The sequence below is a fragment of the Phodopus roborovskii genome, unplaced genomic scaffold, assembly GCF_943737965.1.
Source record: "Phodopus roborovskii unplaced genomic scaffold, PHOROB, whole genome shotgun sequence".
Classification (NCBI taxonomy): Eukaryota; Metazoa; Chordata; class Mammalia; order Rodentia; family Cricetidae; genus Phodopus; species Phodopus roborovskii.
This window is the reverse complement of record NW_026126410.1, coordinates 17,596,828-17,614,340: the sequence shown is the minus strand read 5'-3', so window position 1 is coordinate 17,614,340 and position 17,513 is coordinate 17,596,828. Positions and strand designations below refer to the sequence as shown.

The following is a 17,513-nucleotide window of genomic DNA, read 5'->3' as shown; positions in this document are numbered from 1 at the left end:
TGGATAGGCAGTTTCAGAATGCTCAGAGCCAACCCAGGAGGTTCCAAGGAAGTGTACAGGGTGTTGGACCTGTACCTGGAGCAGTGGGCCCAGCAAGACTAAGGGCGAAGGGTAGGCTGGCTCTGGGTGGTGTATCCCATTAGTGGTCTTATATGACATGGAAGAGAGACTTATGCTACCACACTTAAGATGTTTCACCACGTGATAACCCATTTCATGTCATGACACACAAAATCAAGCTCTTACCAGATGTTACAGGGATGCCAGCACCATGTTCTTGACTTCTAGGTTCCAGAACTACGAGCCAAATACACTTTTGTATTTTAAAGTTTGGAGTCTCAAGTATTTTTGTTACAAAATCAGAAAATGGACAAACTCTTCTTTGACAATAAAGCAATCTCAGAGTCTGCTTTATAACACCCTTTAAGAGTATAGGGAAAACATGTGCTCAGTTTAGTAGATTAAAACAGTGAAGAGGACCAGCCCTTGCTTTGCAGAATTTCCTTTGGTTGGAAATCACTTTAATGATGAACTGAGAACATTCACTGTCTTTCCCGATTAGTAGATACATTTCCCAGAAACATATCTGTAACTTCCAAACAGTCCCAGCTGGCTGCAGCAAGGGTCTGTTTAACTGACAAAATGCATCTGGCTTTAAGGCACAGATCAAGTACAGAGGCAGGAGCTCTATATCCCTAGAGAATCCAGCTGGGGTAGAGAATCCAGCCAGTCTCAGTACAGCTGGCTCTATAAATGAGTGGAAAAAGAATCCAGAGCAGGAGAGGCTGTGGGGGAGACAAAAGCCTGTCTGTCTTTACTGTCAAAATTTTCTTGTTCTTCTGTGCCCCGAATGTTTCTCAAGTATGAAGGTAAGTTAATAATTTATGATTTACATATTTAAGGCATCTCAGAGGGGTCACACTTAACTGAAAGAAATCAGATGAAGAGAAGGATATGGAAAATACAGTGAAAAGGTCTGGGAGTGACTTTAAAAATGACCTTATCTAAATAGATTTTTAATAGCTCAGCCAAAGTGAATTGGGTTTCCTCATTTTGCAATTCAATTATAGTCTGAAAGAGGTGGCTAAAAGGAATTGAAGGCAATGTTTATGGAAGTCCAGAGAAAGCAGTAAAGGAATAATACAATAAGACCATTGTCACTTCTAAGGCTGTTTTCTCTAGCTTGATTGTTTATTTTAATTGTGGGCTATGTAGTGAGGTTTTGATTGGATGATATCAGAGCTGTATGGAAAACTGAATTTGTGGCTTTGGAAAGTCAGACTTCAGAATGTTGGATGAAAGAGTTAGAACTGCGAGGGCAGACGATATAAGGACATGCCAATGAATTTGTCATACACACAGGTTGGACTAACATAAATATGACAGATATATTTAAAAAGTTAATGTGCACAAAAGACAAAAGATAGAAATTGTTATTATAGAATAAAAGTTTAGGATATAAAAACATGTTGGAATTGCTATTGTAATGTATGTCTCTCTCTCTCTCTCTCTCTCTCTCTGTGTGTGTGTGTGTGTGTGTGTGTGTGTGTGCAGGCCATAGGGTATCTTCCTCAATTTTTTTTCTTTTCTTTTCTTCCTTTCCTTCCTTCTTTTCTTCTTTGAGATAAGGTTTCTCACTGAAACTGGAAGTCACCAATATGGCTACACTGGCTGGTTTGCAAACCCAGAGATCCTCCTGTCTCTTCCTTCCCAGTGCTGGGATCATAGGCTTTTTATGTGGATGTGTGTGTGTGTGTGTGTGTGTGTGTGTGTGTGTGTGTGTGTGTGTGTGTGTGAGGTGGCATGGAGGAGAGTGTCTACAAACATCAGGTCCATCAGAGTGTCTACCCAGGGGAGGCAGGAAGGAAATTCAGTTCAACACAACTCAGTAGTCTATCTTGGTTCAAACTTTCAGAGTATGAAACTGGATGGTTTATTTTAGTCCTATTTAAGTGCAGCTCAATTTGGAAAAAAGTTTCCTTGTATAGCGCAACCCTGTGTGCTTAAGACACAATTGCATTGAACTTCTTGTAACGTACAAGTGACATCTTCTATAAAGATAGGTTCTGTAGATCAACTAAGGAAACAGATACAAGGAGAACAATGCTCATAGTTAGGGTATAGGGGAGAATAATCTTGTAGATTGGCTGAGATAAAAAAGCTCAAGGTAAAGGTCAGAAGTACCCAGTGCAGCCTAGCCATCCAGATAGTGCAGAGGCTAACAGGCTATTCATCACATCCGTTCCCAGCCTTCTGGGTAGAACACAGGTTATACATCTCTCTGTTTGAAGAGACAACCCTGTGTATTTGACATTCTTGTTTTCCCTAATACTTACCTGTGAGCACATGGATCTATATGCCTCCTATGTATTCTGGGGATAAAACCCAGATCCTTTTGTTTGCACAGCAGGTCCATCACCAATTGAGCCATCTTTCCAGACCAAATTTTATTATTATAGATTTGATATTTAAAATAGAAATGTTGTACTATCACACTTGAAGGAACAATTCTGCTGTTCTGTCATCTGTGGGATTGCCCTATAGGCACTGTGATACCTACTTGTTTTACAAAATCTGCTCATTAGTGAGGCTGGAGAAGGACCAGGATGTAGATCTTCAGTAACCTTTGAATTTTATAGTTAATAGTTGAACCCAAAGTTACAAAATTGATACACTTAAGGCTACAATGCTACAACACCAAGGCAATCTACAAAGCTAGATTCACAATATTTTTACTGTGCTTTGTAGGCTTTAATAATTCAGAACACTTGTTAGTTGAAGAAGGAATATGATATGCTTGCTAAAGTCACCCACCCAACTTGTTTTCCCTAATATTTGAATTGACTGTCAATCATTTTCCTTCCTTATTTTATGATGAGACATCTTAATAATTGTTTTGTTTAAAATGTGTTTCTCCATCATTAATTTATGACATTTTAATGTTGAGGTAATAAATATACTGTTTTATTTTAATTTGCTGATAGGATGTCAACAAAGGAAGCAACGGTTTCACTCCAAGATGCTTGCACAATTTCTGCTTATATTTAAAAGTAGATGTTTACATTCTTAGTGTAAACCTCAAAGGCATGCCTTTGTGGTATGTTTCCAGCAAGGGAGATATGTGAATACCCTGACCTATCAAATAGCAAGAGTGATCTCTATGTCTGGCATTTTAAGGAGGAATAATCTTTGACCTCCTTCTCCATCCAAGTGAGCTAAACTTGGGGAAAATGGCTCCAGAATTCCCCTTGATTCTCTGGGTGTCACTTGAATAGGTGGCAACTTGGGGCTGAGTTGTTGAAGAAGAGTTCAGAGCCAAGAAGCTTCCCTCTGAGCTAGCTACAGGCCAGTGACATAGTCTGGCTCCTTGGTCTGAGCTCAGCCCAGAACCAGGGAAACTAGGGAATAGTCCACGCTAGGCACAATGATGCCTCAGATCAGCACTTCAGCTGGAACCAGGAAGAGCTGGTGTTCATTTGGGGACGAAAAAGGTGCTGCAGGTCTAGCTGAGTGTCACAGACACAGTTCTTTCCCTATTTTTCAACATGGCAAAATCTAAACTGATTATTTATAGTCAGCTTGTGCACAGGATTGTTCTATTTTCATGTGTATTCTTCTCTTTCTAAAGGGCAGGAAGACAAATTGCTCCCGATTTAGGAATTGTCTTGGTTTTCTGTTTAAAAGTACTCTGACAAATGCAATTCAAGGAAGGATGTATTTTAGCAAATCACGGTCCTTTGTGTGGGGAAGTCAAGGCTGTTGCTGCTGGTCACATGATATCTGTGGTCAGAAGAAATCAGTGAAAAAACCCTAATGCTTAGTTCCATTTCTCCATTTATACAATCGAGAATCCCCTGCGAATGGTCCTCGCACTATTCTTTTTTTTTTCTTCAGACTTTTCCATTGGCCTTTCTAGATATTCATGTCTAGTAATCTTCCTTTCAGTTACAAAGTCTTATTTGTTTACCTCTGTCCCTTATACATCTACAAATCTGCCCTTTGTTACATGTTACACACACACACACACACACAGAGAGAGAGAGAGAGAGAGAGAGAGAGAGAGAGAGAGAGAGAGAGAGAGAGAGACAGAAACCTGTTGGGACCATTTCATGTTCCTCTTGTGTACATGTGTTTAGTGCCCACCCCTTGGGATTAGATAACTCAGGTTCATTCTTGTAGAAAACTGATTCTCCATTTGTCAGCAGCCATCGATTGCTCTTCACTGAGAGTTAGGGTCTTGTGAGATTCCCTCAGCCATGTTAGCATGTTGGTCTTGCTTAGGCAACAATAGTCTTGAGATTTCACAGGTGCAACTTCCCTGCCATGTTTAGAATACACTATCTTAAGGCAGGTGTTGCATTCCTCTTAAATGTCTTTAATCTTTCCACCACCCCTTCTACCATGTTCCCTGAGCCTTAGGTGTAGAGTTTGGATTGTAGATCTACCAGCTGGGGTTAGGTATGGTATCCCACAGTCAGTCCGTGTTCATTCGCCTTTTTACTTCTTTGAGTTCAGCAGTTTTAGACAACATCTATAAATGAATTTTATCTGATGGTATTTCTCTTTTTTGTGCTTGGCTTATTCAACACACTACTTTCTAAGTTTATATGTATTGTTGCAAACAGCTTTTTCTCTTTTATGGTTCTGTGGTATTCCATTGTGTGTGTTTTCTCCTCCTCACCCCCTACCCCATATTGGAGATCAAGTAGAGAGTCTCATGCAAATTAGTTAAGCACCAGTGAGCTACATTCCTTATCTTCCTATCTTTTTCTTAATTCCTGCCTTATTTTTCTACCTTCTCTTTCTATCTTTTTCTTAACTCTTTCATCCAATGATAGACACTGTTAGAGTTCTTGTTTTAGCTTTTAGGACTAATACAATATGACAATAAATATGGGAATGTACATATCTCTTTTGGCATACTGATTTCATTTTATTGGGATTGCAAAAATCATATGGTAGCTCTATTTTTTTTTTCTGTGCTTTCCATCTTTATTTTTTTTTATGCATATAGAGTATTTTTTATTTAATTTTATATAACAAAGTCCAATTAAATGAAAACAAACATTTATACACAATATTTGGGAATTTGGGCGTCGTTCTTTCCAAACTACTTCCTGCTGGTAAGGGGCGCTGTCTTGGGGGATTCGAAGAAGATTCAGATATCCTAGCTGTAGTCTGTAGGGCTGTTTTGTCCAGCTGTTTGGAATGTAGGATCAGCTTGTACTCTGTTTCAGGCGGTCTGGTGTGATCAAACCACATTAGTCTGGAAGGAATCCACATCTTTTCATTTTCTGTGGAAACAAAAATAGAAGTACTTTTCCCCAGTAACTTGTTCTTCAACTTAAATTTTGGAGTCAAAGCGTTTTTTTTTTTTTTTTTTTTTTTTTTTATTATTATTTTACATGTCGATCCCAGTTCCCTCTCCCTCCCTCCCTCCCTCCCCCCAAGCCCTCCCTCCCTCCTTCCCTCCCTTTTGCCCTCTCTACCCTCTCCCATGCACTCTAAACACCCTCCCCTCCCAACCCCCCACCACAATACAATATGTAGGGGAATGCCATCCAGTTGGGGTCATGTAGATCTGACAGGTCCTGTGAAGTAGGGACTAGGGCTTCTCTCCTATCTCTAGAATAAGGCAGTTATCCCTCCATGGGGGATATGTTTGCAAAGTCCTTTTGTGCACCAGGGATACATCCTGGCTCCACTGTCTGAGGTCTCTTAGACTGCTCAGACCTTCTGGCTGAGACCCATATTCAGGGGGTCCGAGTCAGACCCCTGTTGGCTTCCCAGCTATCAGTCTAGTGGCCCTTAGCTCCTCCTTGTTCAGGTAAGCTGTCTCTATGTACTTCTACCGCATGGTCTTGTCCTCTCCATCTGCTTCTGGGTTCTAGTTTGACTCAGTGTTTATGTATGGGTGTTTGCTCCTGTTTTCAACAGGCATTAGTTGAGGACCCCATGGAGAAGTTAGTTGTTGATCTCACTCTCCGGGAAGGGCATTTATGATAGCCTTTCCACGGAAGCTGAGATTGTTAGTTGGGAGCAGTCTTGTAGTTCCCTCGACCTTTCTTTGTGTTCAACTTTATCTTCAAACCAATATTGGCTCCCTCTTTTATGTTCTCTCTCTCTGTGTCTCTCTCTCTCTTTCCCTATTTTCCATTCCTAACCAGGCTCAATCCTCCTGGTCGCACATGCCTTCCCTCTCCCTCCCTCTCATTTTCTCCTACTTCTCTCTCCATTAGCTGTCCTCCCCCACTATACCTGAGGTCTGGGGGACTTGTCCCTTCCCAGTTCTGTGAGGGACTTTATATGAATCTCTTAGAATACAACTTGTATCCTAGTTCCTCTGGTGATGTGAATTATAGGCTGGTGATCATTTGATCTAGGTCTAAAATCCATATATGAGTGAGTACATACTGTGTTCCTCTTTTTGTGACTGGGTTACCTCATTCAGGATGGTTTCTTCAAGTGCCATCCACTTGCCTGCGAATTTCAAGATACCATTATTTTTTTCTGCAGAGTAGTATTCCATTGTGTAGATGTGCCACATCTTCATTAACCATTCTTCAATTGAAGGGCATCTAGGTTGCTTCCAGGTTCTTGCTATTACAAATAGTGCTGCTATGAACATAGTTGAACAGATGTCTTTGTTGCATTGATGTGAATCCTTTGGGTATATGCCTAAGAGGGGGATTGCCGGGTCCTGTGGTAAACTAATTCCCATTTTCCTGAGGAACCGCCATACTGATCTCCAAAGTGGCTGTATGAGTTTGCACTCCCACCAGCAGTGGAGGAGTGTTCCACTTTCTCCACATCCTCTCCAACATAAGTCATCACTGGTGTTTCTAATTTTAGCCATTCTGGCAGGGGGTAAGATGGTATCTCAAAGTTGTTTTGATTTGCATTTCCCTGATAGCTAAGGATGTGGAGCATTTTCTTAAGTGTCTTTCAGCCTTTTTGATTTCCTCCATTGAGAATTCTTTCTTCAGTTCTGTACCCCATTTTTTAATAGGGTTATTTGGTGTTTTGTTGACTAGTTTCTTGAGTTCTTTGTATATTTTGGAGATCAGCCCTTTGTCGGATATAGGATTAGTGAAAATCTTTTCCCAGTCAGTGGGCTGCCGTTTGGTCTTGTCAACTGTGTCCTTTGCCTTACAGAAGCTTCTAAGTTTGAAGAGGTCCCATTTATTAATTGTTTCTTTCAGTGTCTGTGCCCCTGGAGTTATGTTCAAGAAGCGGTCTCCTATACCAATTTGTTCAAGGGTACCTCCTACTTTCTCTTCTAAGAGGTTCAATGTGGCTGGATTGATGTTGAGGTCTTTGATCCATTTGGACTTGAGTTTTGTGCATGGCGACAGACATGGGTCTATCTGCAGTCTTCTACACACCCTCATCCAATTGTGCCAGCACCATTTGTTGAAGATGCCATCTTTGCCCCATTGTATAATTTTAGCTGTTTTGTCGAAAATCAGGTGTTCATAGGTGCGTGGATTAATATCAGGGTTTTCAATTCGATTCCTTGGTCTACCTGTCTATTTTTATGCCAATACCAGGCTGTTTTCAGAACTATAGCTCTGTAGTAGAGCTTAAAGTCAGGAATGGTGATGCCTCCTGATGTTCTTTTATTGTATAGGGTTGTTTTGGCTATCCTGGGTCTTTTGTTTTTCCATATAAAGTTGATTATTATCCTTTCAAGGTCGGTGAAGAATTGTGGTGGGATTTTAATGGGGATTGCATTGAATCTGTAGATTGCTTTTGGTAAGATTGCCATTTTTACTATGTTTATCCTACCTATCCAAGAGCATGGGAGGTCTTTCCATTTTCTGGTATCTTCTTTAATTTCTTTCTTTAGAGTCACAAAGTTCTTATTATATAGATCTTTTACTTGTTTGGTAAGCGTTACACCAAGATACTTTATGTTGCTTGTGGCTATTGTAAAGGGTGATGTTTCTCTGATTTCTTTCTCTGCCTCTTTGTCGTCTGAAAAAAATAGGGCTACTGATTTTTTTGAGTTTATCTTGTATCCTGCTAGTTTGCTGAAGGTGTTTATCAGCTGTAGGAGTTCCCTGGTAGAGTTTATTGGGTCGCTTATGTAAACTATCATATCATCTGCAAATAGAGACAGTTTGACTTCTTCCTTTCCAATTTGGATGCCCTTGATCTCCTTTTGTTGTCTTATAGCATTAGCTAGAACTTCTAGTACGATATTGAAGAGATATGGAGAGAGAGGACAGCCTTGTCTTGTTCCTGATTTTAGAGGAATTGGCTTAAGTTTCTCTCCATTCAGTTTGATGTTGGCAGTTGGTTTGCTGTATATTGCTCTTATTATGTTTAGGTATGTTCCTGTTATCCCTGACCTCTCTAATACCTTTATCATGAAAGGGTGTTGAATTTTATCGAAGGCTTTTTCTGCATCTAGGGAGATAATCATATGGTTTTTCTTTTTCAGTTTGTTTATATGGTGGATCACGTTGATAGATTTTCGTATGTTAAACCATCCCTGCAATCCAGGTATGAAGCCTACTTGATCATGGTGGATGATTTCTCTGATGTATTTTTGAATTCGGTTTGCCATTATTTTATTGAGTATTTTTGCATCGATGTTCATCAGGGATATTGGTCTGTAGTTCTCTTTCTTAGTTGTGTCTTTGTGAGGTTTGGGTACCAAAGTTATTGTGGCCTCATAAAAAGAGATTGGCAATAAACCTTCTGTTTCTATCTTGTGGAACAGTTTGAGGAGTAATGGTATTAGTTCTTCCTTGAATGTCTGGTAGAATTCTGCACTGAATCCATCTGGCCCTGGACTTTTTTTCGTTGGAAGGCTTTCGATGACTGCTTCTATTTCATTTCGGGTTATAGGTCTATTTAAGTTGTTTGTCTGTTCTTGATTTAATTTTGGTAAGTGATAGTTATCCAGAAACTTGTCCATTTCCTTTGAATTTTCAATTTTTGTGGAATACAGATTTTGAAGTATGACCTGAAAATTGTCTGGATTTCCTCTGTGTCTGTTGTTATGTTCCCCATTTCGTTTCTGATTTTGTTAATTTGCATGTTCTGTCTCTGCTTTTTCGTTAATTTGGATAAAGGTTTATCAATCTTGTTGATTTTCTCAAAAAACCAACTCTTTGTTGCATTGATTTTTTGTATTGTTTTCCTGGTTTCTATTTTGTTGATTTCAGCCCTCAAGTTGATTATTTCCTGGTGTCTGCTCCTGCGGGTGAATTCGCTTCTCTCTGTTCTAAGGTTTGCAGTTGCGCTGTTAATTCATTTATGTGACTATCCTCTGTTTTCTTCATATGGGCACTTAGTGCAATGAACTTCCCTCGTAGCACTGCTTTCAAGGTGTCCCATAAGTTCGGGTATGTTGTATCCTCATTCTCGTTGAATATTAGAAAGTCTTTAATTTCTTTCTTTATTTCTTCTTTGACCCAGGAGTGGTGCAATTGCACATTGTTAAGTTTCCATGAGTTTGCAGGTTTTCTGCTATTTGTATTGTTGTTGAATTCCAATTTTAAAGCATGGTGGTCCGATAAGATACAGGGGACTATTTCTATTCTCTTGTATCTGTTGAGGTTTGTTATGTCTCCTAGTATGTGGTCGATTTTAGAGAAGGTTCCATGTGGAGCAGAGAAGAAGGTATATTCTTTTGTCTTTGGATGGAATGTTCTATAGATGTCTGTTAGCCCCAGTTGAGACATAACTTCTGTTAATTCTTTTGTTTCTTTGTTGAGTTTCTGATTTGTGGTCCTGTCTAGTGTTGAGAGTGGTGTATTGAAGTCTCCCACTATAAGTGTGTGAGGTTTTATATGAGCTTTGAGTTTTAGTAGTGTTTCTTTTACGAATGTGGGTGGCTTTGTATTAGGGGCATAGATGTTCAGAATTGAGACTTTGTGTTGATGGATTTCTCCTGATATGAATATGAAATGACCGTCTTCATCTCTTTTGACTAGTTTTGGTTTGAAGTCTAGCTTGTTAGATATTAGGATAGCTACGCCTGCTTGCTTCTTATTTCCGTTTGATTGGAAAATCTTTTCCCAACCCTTTACCCTGAGGTAATGTCTATCTTTGGAGCTAAGATGTGTTTCTTGTATGCAGCAGAAGGATGGATTCTGTCTTCGTATCCATTCTGTTAATCTGTGTCTTTTTATAGGTGAGTTAAGACCATTAATGTTGAGGGTGAGTAAGGACCATTGATTGTTGATGGTTGTTTGATTTAGGTTTGTTGTTGGCAGTGGTATTGTGAATATATTTGTTCTGCTTCACCCTAGGTTTCTGGTGTAGTTGGATTATCTGTTGCCTACATTTTTGTGGGCGTAGTTACCTTCCTTGGGTTGGAATTTTCCTTCCAATACTTTCTGTAGGGCTGGATTTGTAGATACATATTGGGAAAATCTGGTTTTGTCATTGAATATCTTATTCTCTCCATCTATATTGACTGAGAGTTTTGCTGGATATAGTAGCCTAGGCTGGCATCCGTGTTCTCTTAATACTTTTAGAACATCTATCCAGGACCTTCTGGCCTTGAGGGTTTCCATGGAGAAGTCAGGTGTAATTTTGATAGGTCTGCCTTTATATGTTACCTGTCCTTTTTCCTTCGCTGCTCTTAATATTTTTTCTTTATTCTGTATGCTAGGTGTTTTGATTATTATATGTCGAGGGGTCTTTTTTTCTTTGGTCCAGCCTATTTGGGGTTCGGTATGCTTCTTGTACTTTCATGGGCATGTCCTTCTTCAGATTTGGAAAGTTTTCCTCGATGATTTTGTTGAATATGTTTTCAGCACCTTTGAGCTGGGCTTCCTCACCTTCCTCTATGCCTATTATTCTTAGGTTTGGCCTTTTCATGGTGTCCCACATTTCCTGGATAGTGTGTGTTAAGGATTTGTTGGATTTATGGTTTTCTTTGGTCGATGAATCTATTTCTTCTAGTTTATCTTCTGCGCCTGAGATTCTCTCTTCCATCTCTTGAATTCTGTTGGTTATGCTTGTGTCCGTGGTTTCCGATTTTTTGCCCAGCTTTTCAATTTCCAGCTTTCCTTCCATTTGTGTTGCCTTTATTTTCTCAATTTCGGTTTTCAAATCTTGAACCGTTTCCTTCACCTGGTTAATTGTTTTTTCTTGGCTTTCTGTACTTTCCTTAAGGAATTTGTTCATTTCTTCCACTTTTTTGTTTGTTTTTTCCTCTATTTCTTTAAGGGATTTTCTCATATCTTCTTTGAGGGCCTCTATCATTTTTATGATGGTGATTTTTAAGTCGTACCCTTCTGCTTCCTCTGATTTGTTGTTGTGTTCCATTCTAGTTGGTGTAGATTCCCTAGATTCTGGTGGTGTCATGTTTGTCTTTCTGTTGTTAGGTGTTCTCTTGTATTGCCTTCTTCCCATAGTTTCTTCCTGTAGGTGTTGGTGGTGTCTCTTCCCTCTCTCTATGGTCCTTCCCAGATGGGCTTATGTGGATCAAAGATTCAATGTCTGTATCTCTGTGTGGTCCAAGCTCTCTAGGAGGCTTCTCTCTGGCCAATAGCCGGCAGAAGAGGACGAGGGCTGGACTGGAACTTGAGAAGGTTTTGCAGGGTAGTGGGATCTCACTGGAAACTGGCGCTCTCCAGCTGAGACCTTGTTCTTTGGCAGGGGCCCGGATTTGTGGGTCAAGGATCTTGCCTGCAGGAACTCCAAGTGGACCCGCAGAGATAGGCCGGTAGCTCTATTTTTAAGGTTTTTTTTTTTTTTTTTTTTTTTTTTTTTTTGGAAGAATCTTCAAGCTTCTATTTAAAATACAATCTCAAAAAGAAAAGCCATTTATTTTTATATGGTTTTTTGACTCATATTCTCCCAACCCACAAATCTATACTTAAGTGGATGTATTCATTTTTTAACTCATTTAGGAAATGAAAGCTAAAGTAATATTTCATTGTTTTCCATCCTAGGCAATGAGCTTATTCTTTTTGGTGGGATTTATGGCAGAGTTTCAAATCTTCCTAAGGTAAGAATGTTTCAGGTTTTGTATGGAAATTTTAAAAATGTTGGAAATAGTAAATTCCTTAGTATGGGTTAACTTTTATATAGTATATTGAATGTGTTTATATACCTCATCTTTCCATGATTCTAGAAAACATGATAATTATGTTTTGTTCTTTTTATTTTTCTTTTGAAGAAGAAACAAGGACAAAAATGTCTCATGGTTCTTCGGTCCAGTTCCAAGGTTTTACCTTAATTCAGAGAGCTGCAGCCAACCCAGAGTAATATTTAATCTTTAATTTTAGTCCTTGAAAACATTCTCTGGATTTTAAAGGTCAACAGATTTGTTTTTTAAGAAAATAGTTTTCTTGGTTCCTGAAGGCTGGTAAAAGCCATCACCATTTACCCAGTCCTTTGCTTTTATTTTGCATTATCAGATTGATGGAACCAGGCCTGGACACAAAGAATGAGACAGCATGTAGAGCCCACTGGTGACCAGGGTCCTGCGGCCAGCAGTATAAGACAGGGGAGAAGGCTACACAGTGTCCATCCTGTGGGGCCATACTTGGGGAAAGCCTCTGTTGTCCTCTGTGGCACAGACAGGCAAACAAAAGTAAATTCAGAGGCTGTCTCTAACATTTAGACATTTGGCTCAAGGTTACTATGCATACTACAGAATGGGATTCATTACTTTTAGCATCATCTGATGGCTATAGGATTCAAGAGTCATCTGGACTCAAGAAGTCTCCCAGCCCAGTAATGTGCCATGTTGTGTGATGCTTTTGCTCTTTTGGGTTCTTTGCTCTTTAGGTCTTTATGAGGGGCCCACCACCCAGCTCCCAAAGTAATCGCTCTCTGAGGCCTATTTTTAGTTATAAATGCCTGGCCTTAAACAAGGTTGTTTTTCATGTTAATCCCAGTTCCCTCACCCTCCCATCCTCCCTTATCACCCCCACCAAACCCCAGCCCATCCCCTTTCTGCTCCCCAGGGAGGGTGAGGTCTTCCATTGGGAGTCTTCAAAGTCTGTCACATCATTTGGAGCAGGGCCTAGGCCCTCCCCCATGTGTCTACTAGACAGCTTTTCTTTTCTTAAATTAACCTTTCTACCTTTTCCCTCTGGGTTTTTATCTTTCTTACCTCTGTATATCTTCCTTTCCTTCTTACTCTGTGGCTGGCTGGCTTTCTGGGTATCTGGGTGTCTGGGTGTCGTCTGGGTGTCTGGGTGTCTGTCTGGGTGTCTGGGTGTTGTCTGGGTGTCTGGGTATCTGTCTGGGTGTCTGGATGTCTGGGTGTCTGGGTGTCTGGGTGTCTGGGTGTGTCTGGGTGTCTGGGGTCTGGGTGTCTCTGGGTGTCTGGGTGTCTGAGTGTCTGGGTGTCTGGGTGTCTGGGTATCTGGGTGTCTGGGTGTCTGGGTGTCGTCTGGGTGTCTCTGGGTGTCTGGGTGTCTGGGTGTCATCTGGGTGTCTCTGGATGTCTGGGTGTCTGGGTGTCTCTGGGTGTCTTGGGTCTGGGTGTCTGGGTGTCTGGGTGTCGTCTGGGTGTCGTCTGGGTGTCTGGGTGTCTGGGTGTCATCTGGGTGTCTTGGGTCTGGGTGTCTGGGTGTCTGGGTGTCATCTGGGTGTCGTCTGGGTGTCTGGGTGTCTGGGTGTCTCTGGGTGTCTTGGGTCTGGGTGTCTGGGTGTCTGGGTGTCTGTCTGGGTGTCTGGGTGTCTGGCCCCTGACATCCTCCTCTCCTTGTTCTCTCATTGCTTCTCTTTTCCTCATTTCTTTTTCTATTTATGCTTTCTGCCTTCCAGCCCTGCCTATCCTTGCTCCTGCTTTGCTATTGGCTATTCAGCACTTTATTAGGGCCACCAGGACTTTTAGACAGGCATAGTAATACGGATTCACAGAGTTAAACAAATGCAGCATGAACAAAAGTCACTTACCTTAAAGTAATATTCTACCACAAGCACACAAATCAAGATCCCCAATCCTGTGATCTTTTTAGAAGTCTTCATTGACCTTTGAGAACTAATCCAGGTGTCTTCTACAGCCAGTGTTTAGCCATGTGAGAGCAGCTTTACCACCCACATATGCTTGAGATGGGTGAAATTGCTTAAACTAATTTTTTTTTTTTACCTGTATGTGTACTTAAGAAGGAGCCTGAGTGAATGTGGGGCACCTTTGAACATAAATTGCTGTCATATAGCCCTTGCTAGCATTTTTCTACTATTCTTAGAACTTTTCTCCCCAGTTTCTGGATAGTTTCTTCAAAGGCCCCATACCTTTCTCCCAAATATTCTCACATACTCCCTTATCTTTGACTACTCCTTTATTTATATTCCCATATCTAACTTTATGTAAACATTGCCTTGGTCAGGGTTACTATTTTTGTGATGAAACATCATAGCCAAAGCAACTTGGAGAGAAAAGGGTTTATTCAGCTTACACTTCCATATCACAGTTCATTATCGAAGGAAGTTAGGACAGGAACTCAAGCTGGGCAAGAAGCTGGAGACAGGAGCTGATGCAAAGGGGAGCTGCTTACTGGCGTGCTCATTGTGGCTTGCTCAATCTGCTTTCTTATAGAACCCAGGGAGACCAGACCAGGAATGGCACCACCCACAATGGATTGGTCCCTCCCTTTATCATTGATCATTAATTAAGAAAATTCTCTCTGCGCTTGCCTAGAGCTTGATCCATTTATGGAGGCATTTTCTCAGTTGAGGCTCCCACCTCTCTGATAATTCTAGCTTGTGTCAAATTTACATACAAATAGCCAGTACAAATACTGTTATGAAATTTATCACAGTAGATATAATGTGTGATGATTAGAAAATTATGTGTCCTTATGCTTACAGTACTTTGTACAAAATAGATATTTAATAAAAATTAGACTCTGGTAAAAATGGGTACTTCTTCTCACTTTCATTTATTTTAGCATACCTTTAATACCTCTTTGAAATTTTTGAAGGTATTTCTTTTTACCCAACCTATAATAAATATATAAACTGTGCATCACGGTGACATTTTCATGTGAATACATTCTGCATCTTAAAGCACATTTTTGTTGTCTTTTTTATTTTTATTTATTTATTTATTTTGAGACTGGCTTTCATGCAGCTCAGGTTGTCCTCAAACTCATTGTAAGCTGAGCAAGACCTTGAACTTCTGATCCTCTTGCCTCTACCTGCCCATTCCAAAAATTTGGGAGGAGGAAGCTGGATTACAGATGATTAACATTGTCTCAAGGTCAGGTGCTTTTGATGACTTTTGACTATTCTTACTTGTTCATTGTGTTCTCTTGCTTATCATCCCACATGCTTTATGATGGGAAATCTGGTGCCATGACAGAGCCTCTTCTCCAGTGAACTGTCAGTGGGACTCCTATGGCCCTTGGTCTGAATGCAATGGTTGTACCAGGACACAGGTAGGCTCCTACAGAACATTTGAGTCGGTTATTGCTATGTGAAGGTATGAACACAACATAGTCAACTTTTGAATGGTCATCTATTAGTGTTTATGTATTTTGAAACTTATTTTAGTAATTTCCCAGGAAGAAATGAGAACTTGTTTGCAATACTGTTATACTGTGATGTCTATATTTTTCTTGAATTTTTTTTTAGAACACAGGCTGGAGGTTTAGGGTAAATCATTGTCTGTTATTAAACAGACAGGAATAGCATAGAAGTTAAAATCTGTGTTTAAATTCCGTGTTTTGTTCACCATTTTCAACTTTTCCTCCCATTTAAAATACCAGCAAACAGTGAAATGAATGCTTCATTTTACTTCACAAATAGGGATAAAAAATGAATAAATCTTCAATGTTTTAAATTTATTTCCTATGTAATAATATAAAATGAAGCACTTGACATGATTTGGATATTGCACAATACTTGTAAAAATGTATTTTTCTTTATAACACATTCATTGATAAAAATACCGAAATGTATAATGAAAGATAACAGCACTCTGGCAGCTGGAGAGATGGCTCAGCAGTTAAGAGCACTGGCTGCTCTTCCAGAGGATCAGGGTTCAATTCCCAGCACCCACATGACAGCTTACTATCTATAACTCAAGTTCCAGGAGACCTGATATCTTCTTACCAATGCACATAAAATAAAGTTAAGTTATTAAAAAAAACAGTACTCATAATTCTGCTGTTTAGAAGAGACAAATATACTACTGTTTTGCTATTTTGTCTTCCAGCCACTTTCTCTCTGTATGCGTATCGTCTTTATTTTATTTAGTAGTCATTCATGACTACTGTAATTTCAATACTGCTTATAGTTTTTAAATACCATTATAACCATTCTTTGAAGTGATTTTTTAATTAACAATAGATTCTTCTATCATATAATACATCTGGAATATAGTTTGTCCTTACATCACTCCTCCCAGCTCCCTGCAAACTTTCACCCCCAGATCGACTCTCCCTTCATTTCCCTTCAGAAAATGGCAGGCCTCCAAGAGATAACAAGTGAACACAACAAAAATGGGATACAATAAGGCAAGGCAAAAGCCCTCCTATCAAGGGTGGATAAGGCAACCCAATAGGAGGGAGAGTCTCTAGAGCAGGCAAAAGAGTCAGATACACACTTGCTCCCATATCTTGCCACTGAACCAACTGTAGTTTGAATGTTTTGTGACTGGGTTGGTATCCCAATCCCTCCATTGGAAATCTTGCTTGGTTATAAAAGATGGCCACTTCAGTCTTGGTAACCTCATTATTAGGAGTCTTAATTAGTGTTACTCTCTTAGATTCTGGGAAGTTTCTTTTGCACTAGGTTTCTACCTTGACCCTGAAATGCCCCCCCCCAATTCCAGTTATATATTCCAGTACACTCTTCCCCAACTCCCCAACCTGATCTCCTGTTCCCATTCCTGCTGCCCCTAGTGCACTTATGAAATCTATTCTATTTCCCCTTCCCAGGCTCATGCACCTCCCCCCCCCAGAGCCCTCCCTGTTACTTAGCTTCTCTGGGTCTGTAGATTGTAGCTTAGTTCTGTACTTCACAGCTAATAACCACTTAGAAGTGAGCACACACCATGTTTGTCTTTCTTGGTTTGGGTTACCTCACTCAGGATAATCTTTCTTCAGTTCCATCCATTTGCCTGCAAATTTCTTGCTGTTACTTTTAACAGTTGAGTAAATTGTGTAAATGTACTACATTTTCTTTATCTGTTCTTCAGTTGAGGGACATCTAGGTGGTTTCCAGTTTCTGCCTATTATGAATAAATCTGCTCGGACCATAGTTGAGCCATGATCCTTGTGATAGGATGGAACATCCTTTGGGTATATGTCCAGGTATGGTATAGCTGGGTCTTGCAGTAAAGTGATTCCCAGTTTTCTGAGAAGCTGCAACACTGATTTCCAAAGTGGCTTCACAGGTTTGCACTCCCACCAGCAGTGGAGGAATGTTCCCCTTGCTCCACATCCTTGACAGCATGAGCTGTGACTTGTGTTATTGATCTTAGCCATTCTGACAGGTATAAGATGAGGTCTCAAAATCATTTTGATTTGTGTTTACCTGATGGCCAAGGATTTTTTGAACATTTCTTTGTGTCTCAGCCATTTGAG

The 17,513-nt window shown here is 40.1% G+C and overlaps 1 protein-coding gene across 1 annotated transcript in view; it reads left to right on the top strand.

The window, feature by feature from the left end:
• The first annotated feature begins 722 nt into the window (after positions 1 to 722).
• C7 (complement C7) overlaps positions 723 to 17,513 on the top strand; it is a 66,693-nt gene continuing 49,902 nt past the window's right edge. Inside the window, exons 1-3 of the mRNA XM_051182493.1 lie at positions 723 to 869; positions 11,919 to 11,974; positions 15,287 to 15,362. Of these exons, the coding sequence (XP_051038450.1) occupies positions 864 to 869; positions 11,919 to 11,974; positions 15,287 to 15,362 (138 nt within the window). The 5' untranslated portion in view covers positions 723 to 863. The remainder of the gene's footprint in view (positions 870 to 11,918; positions 11,975 to 15,286; positions 15,363 to 17,513) is intronic.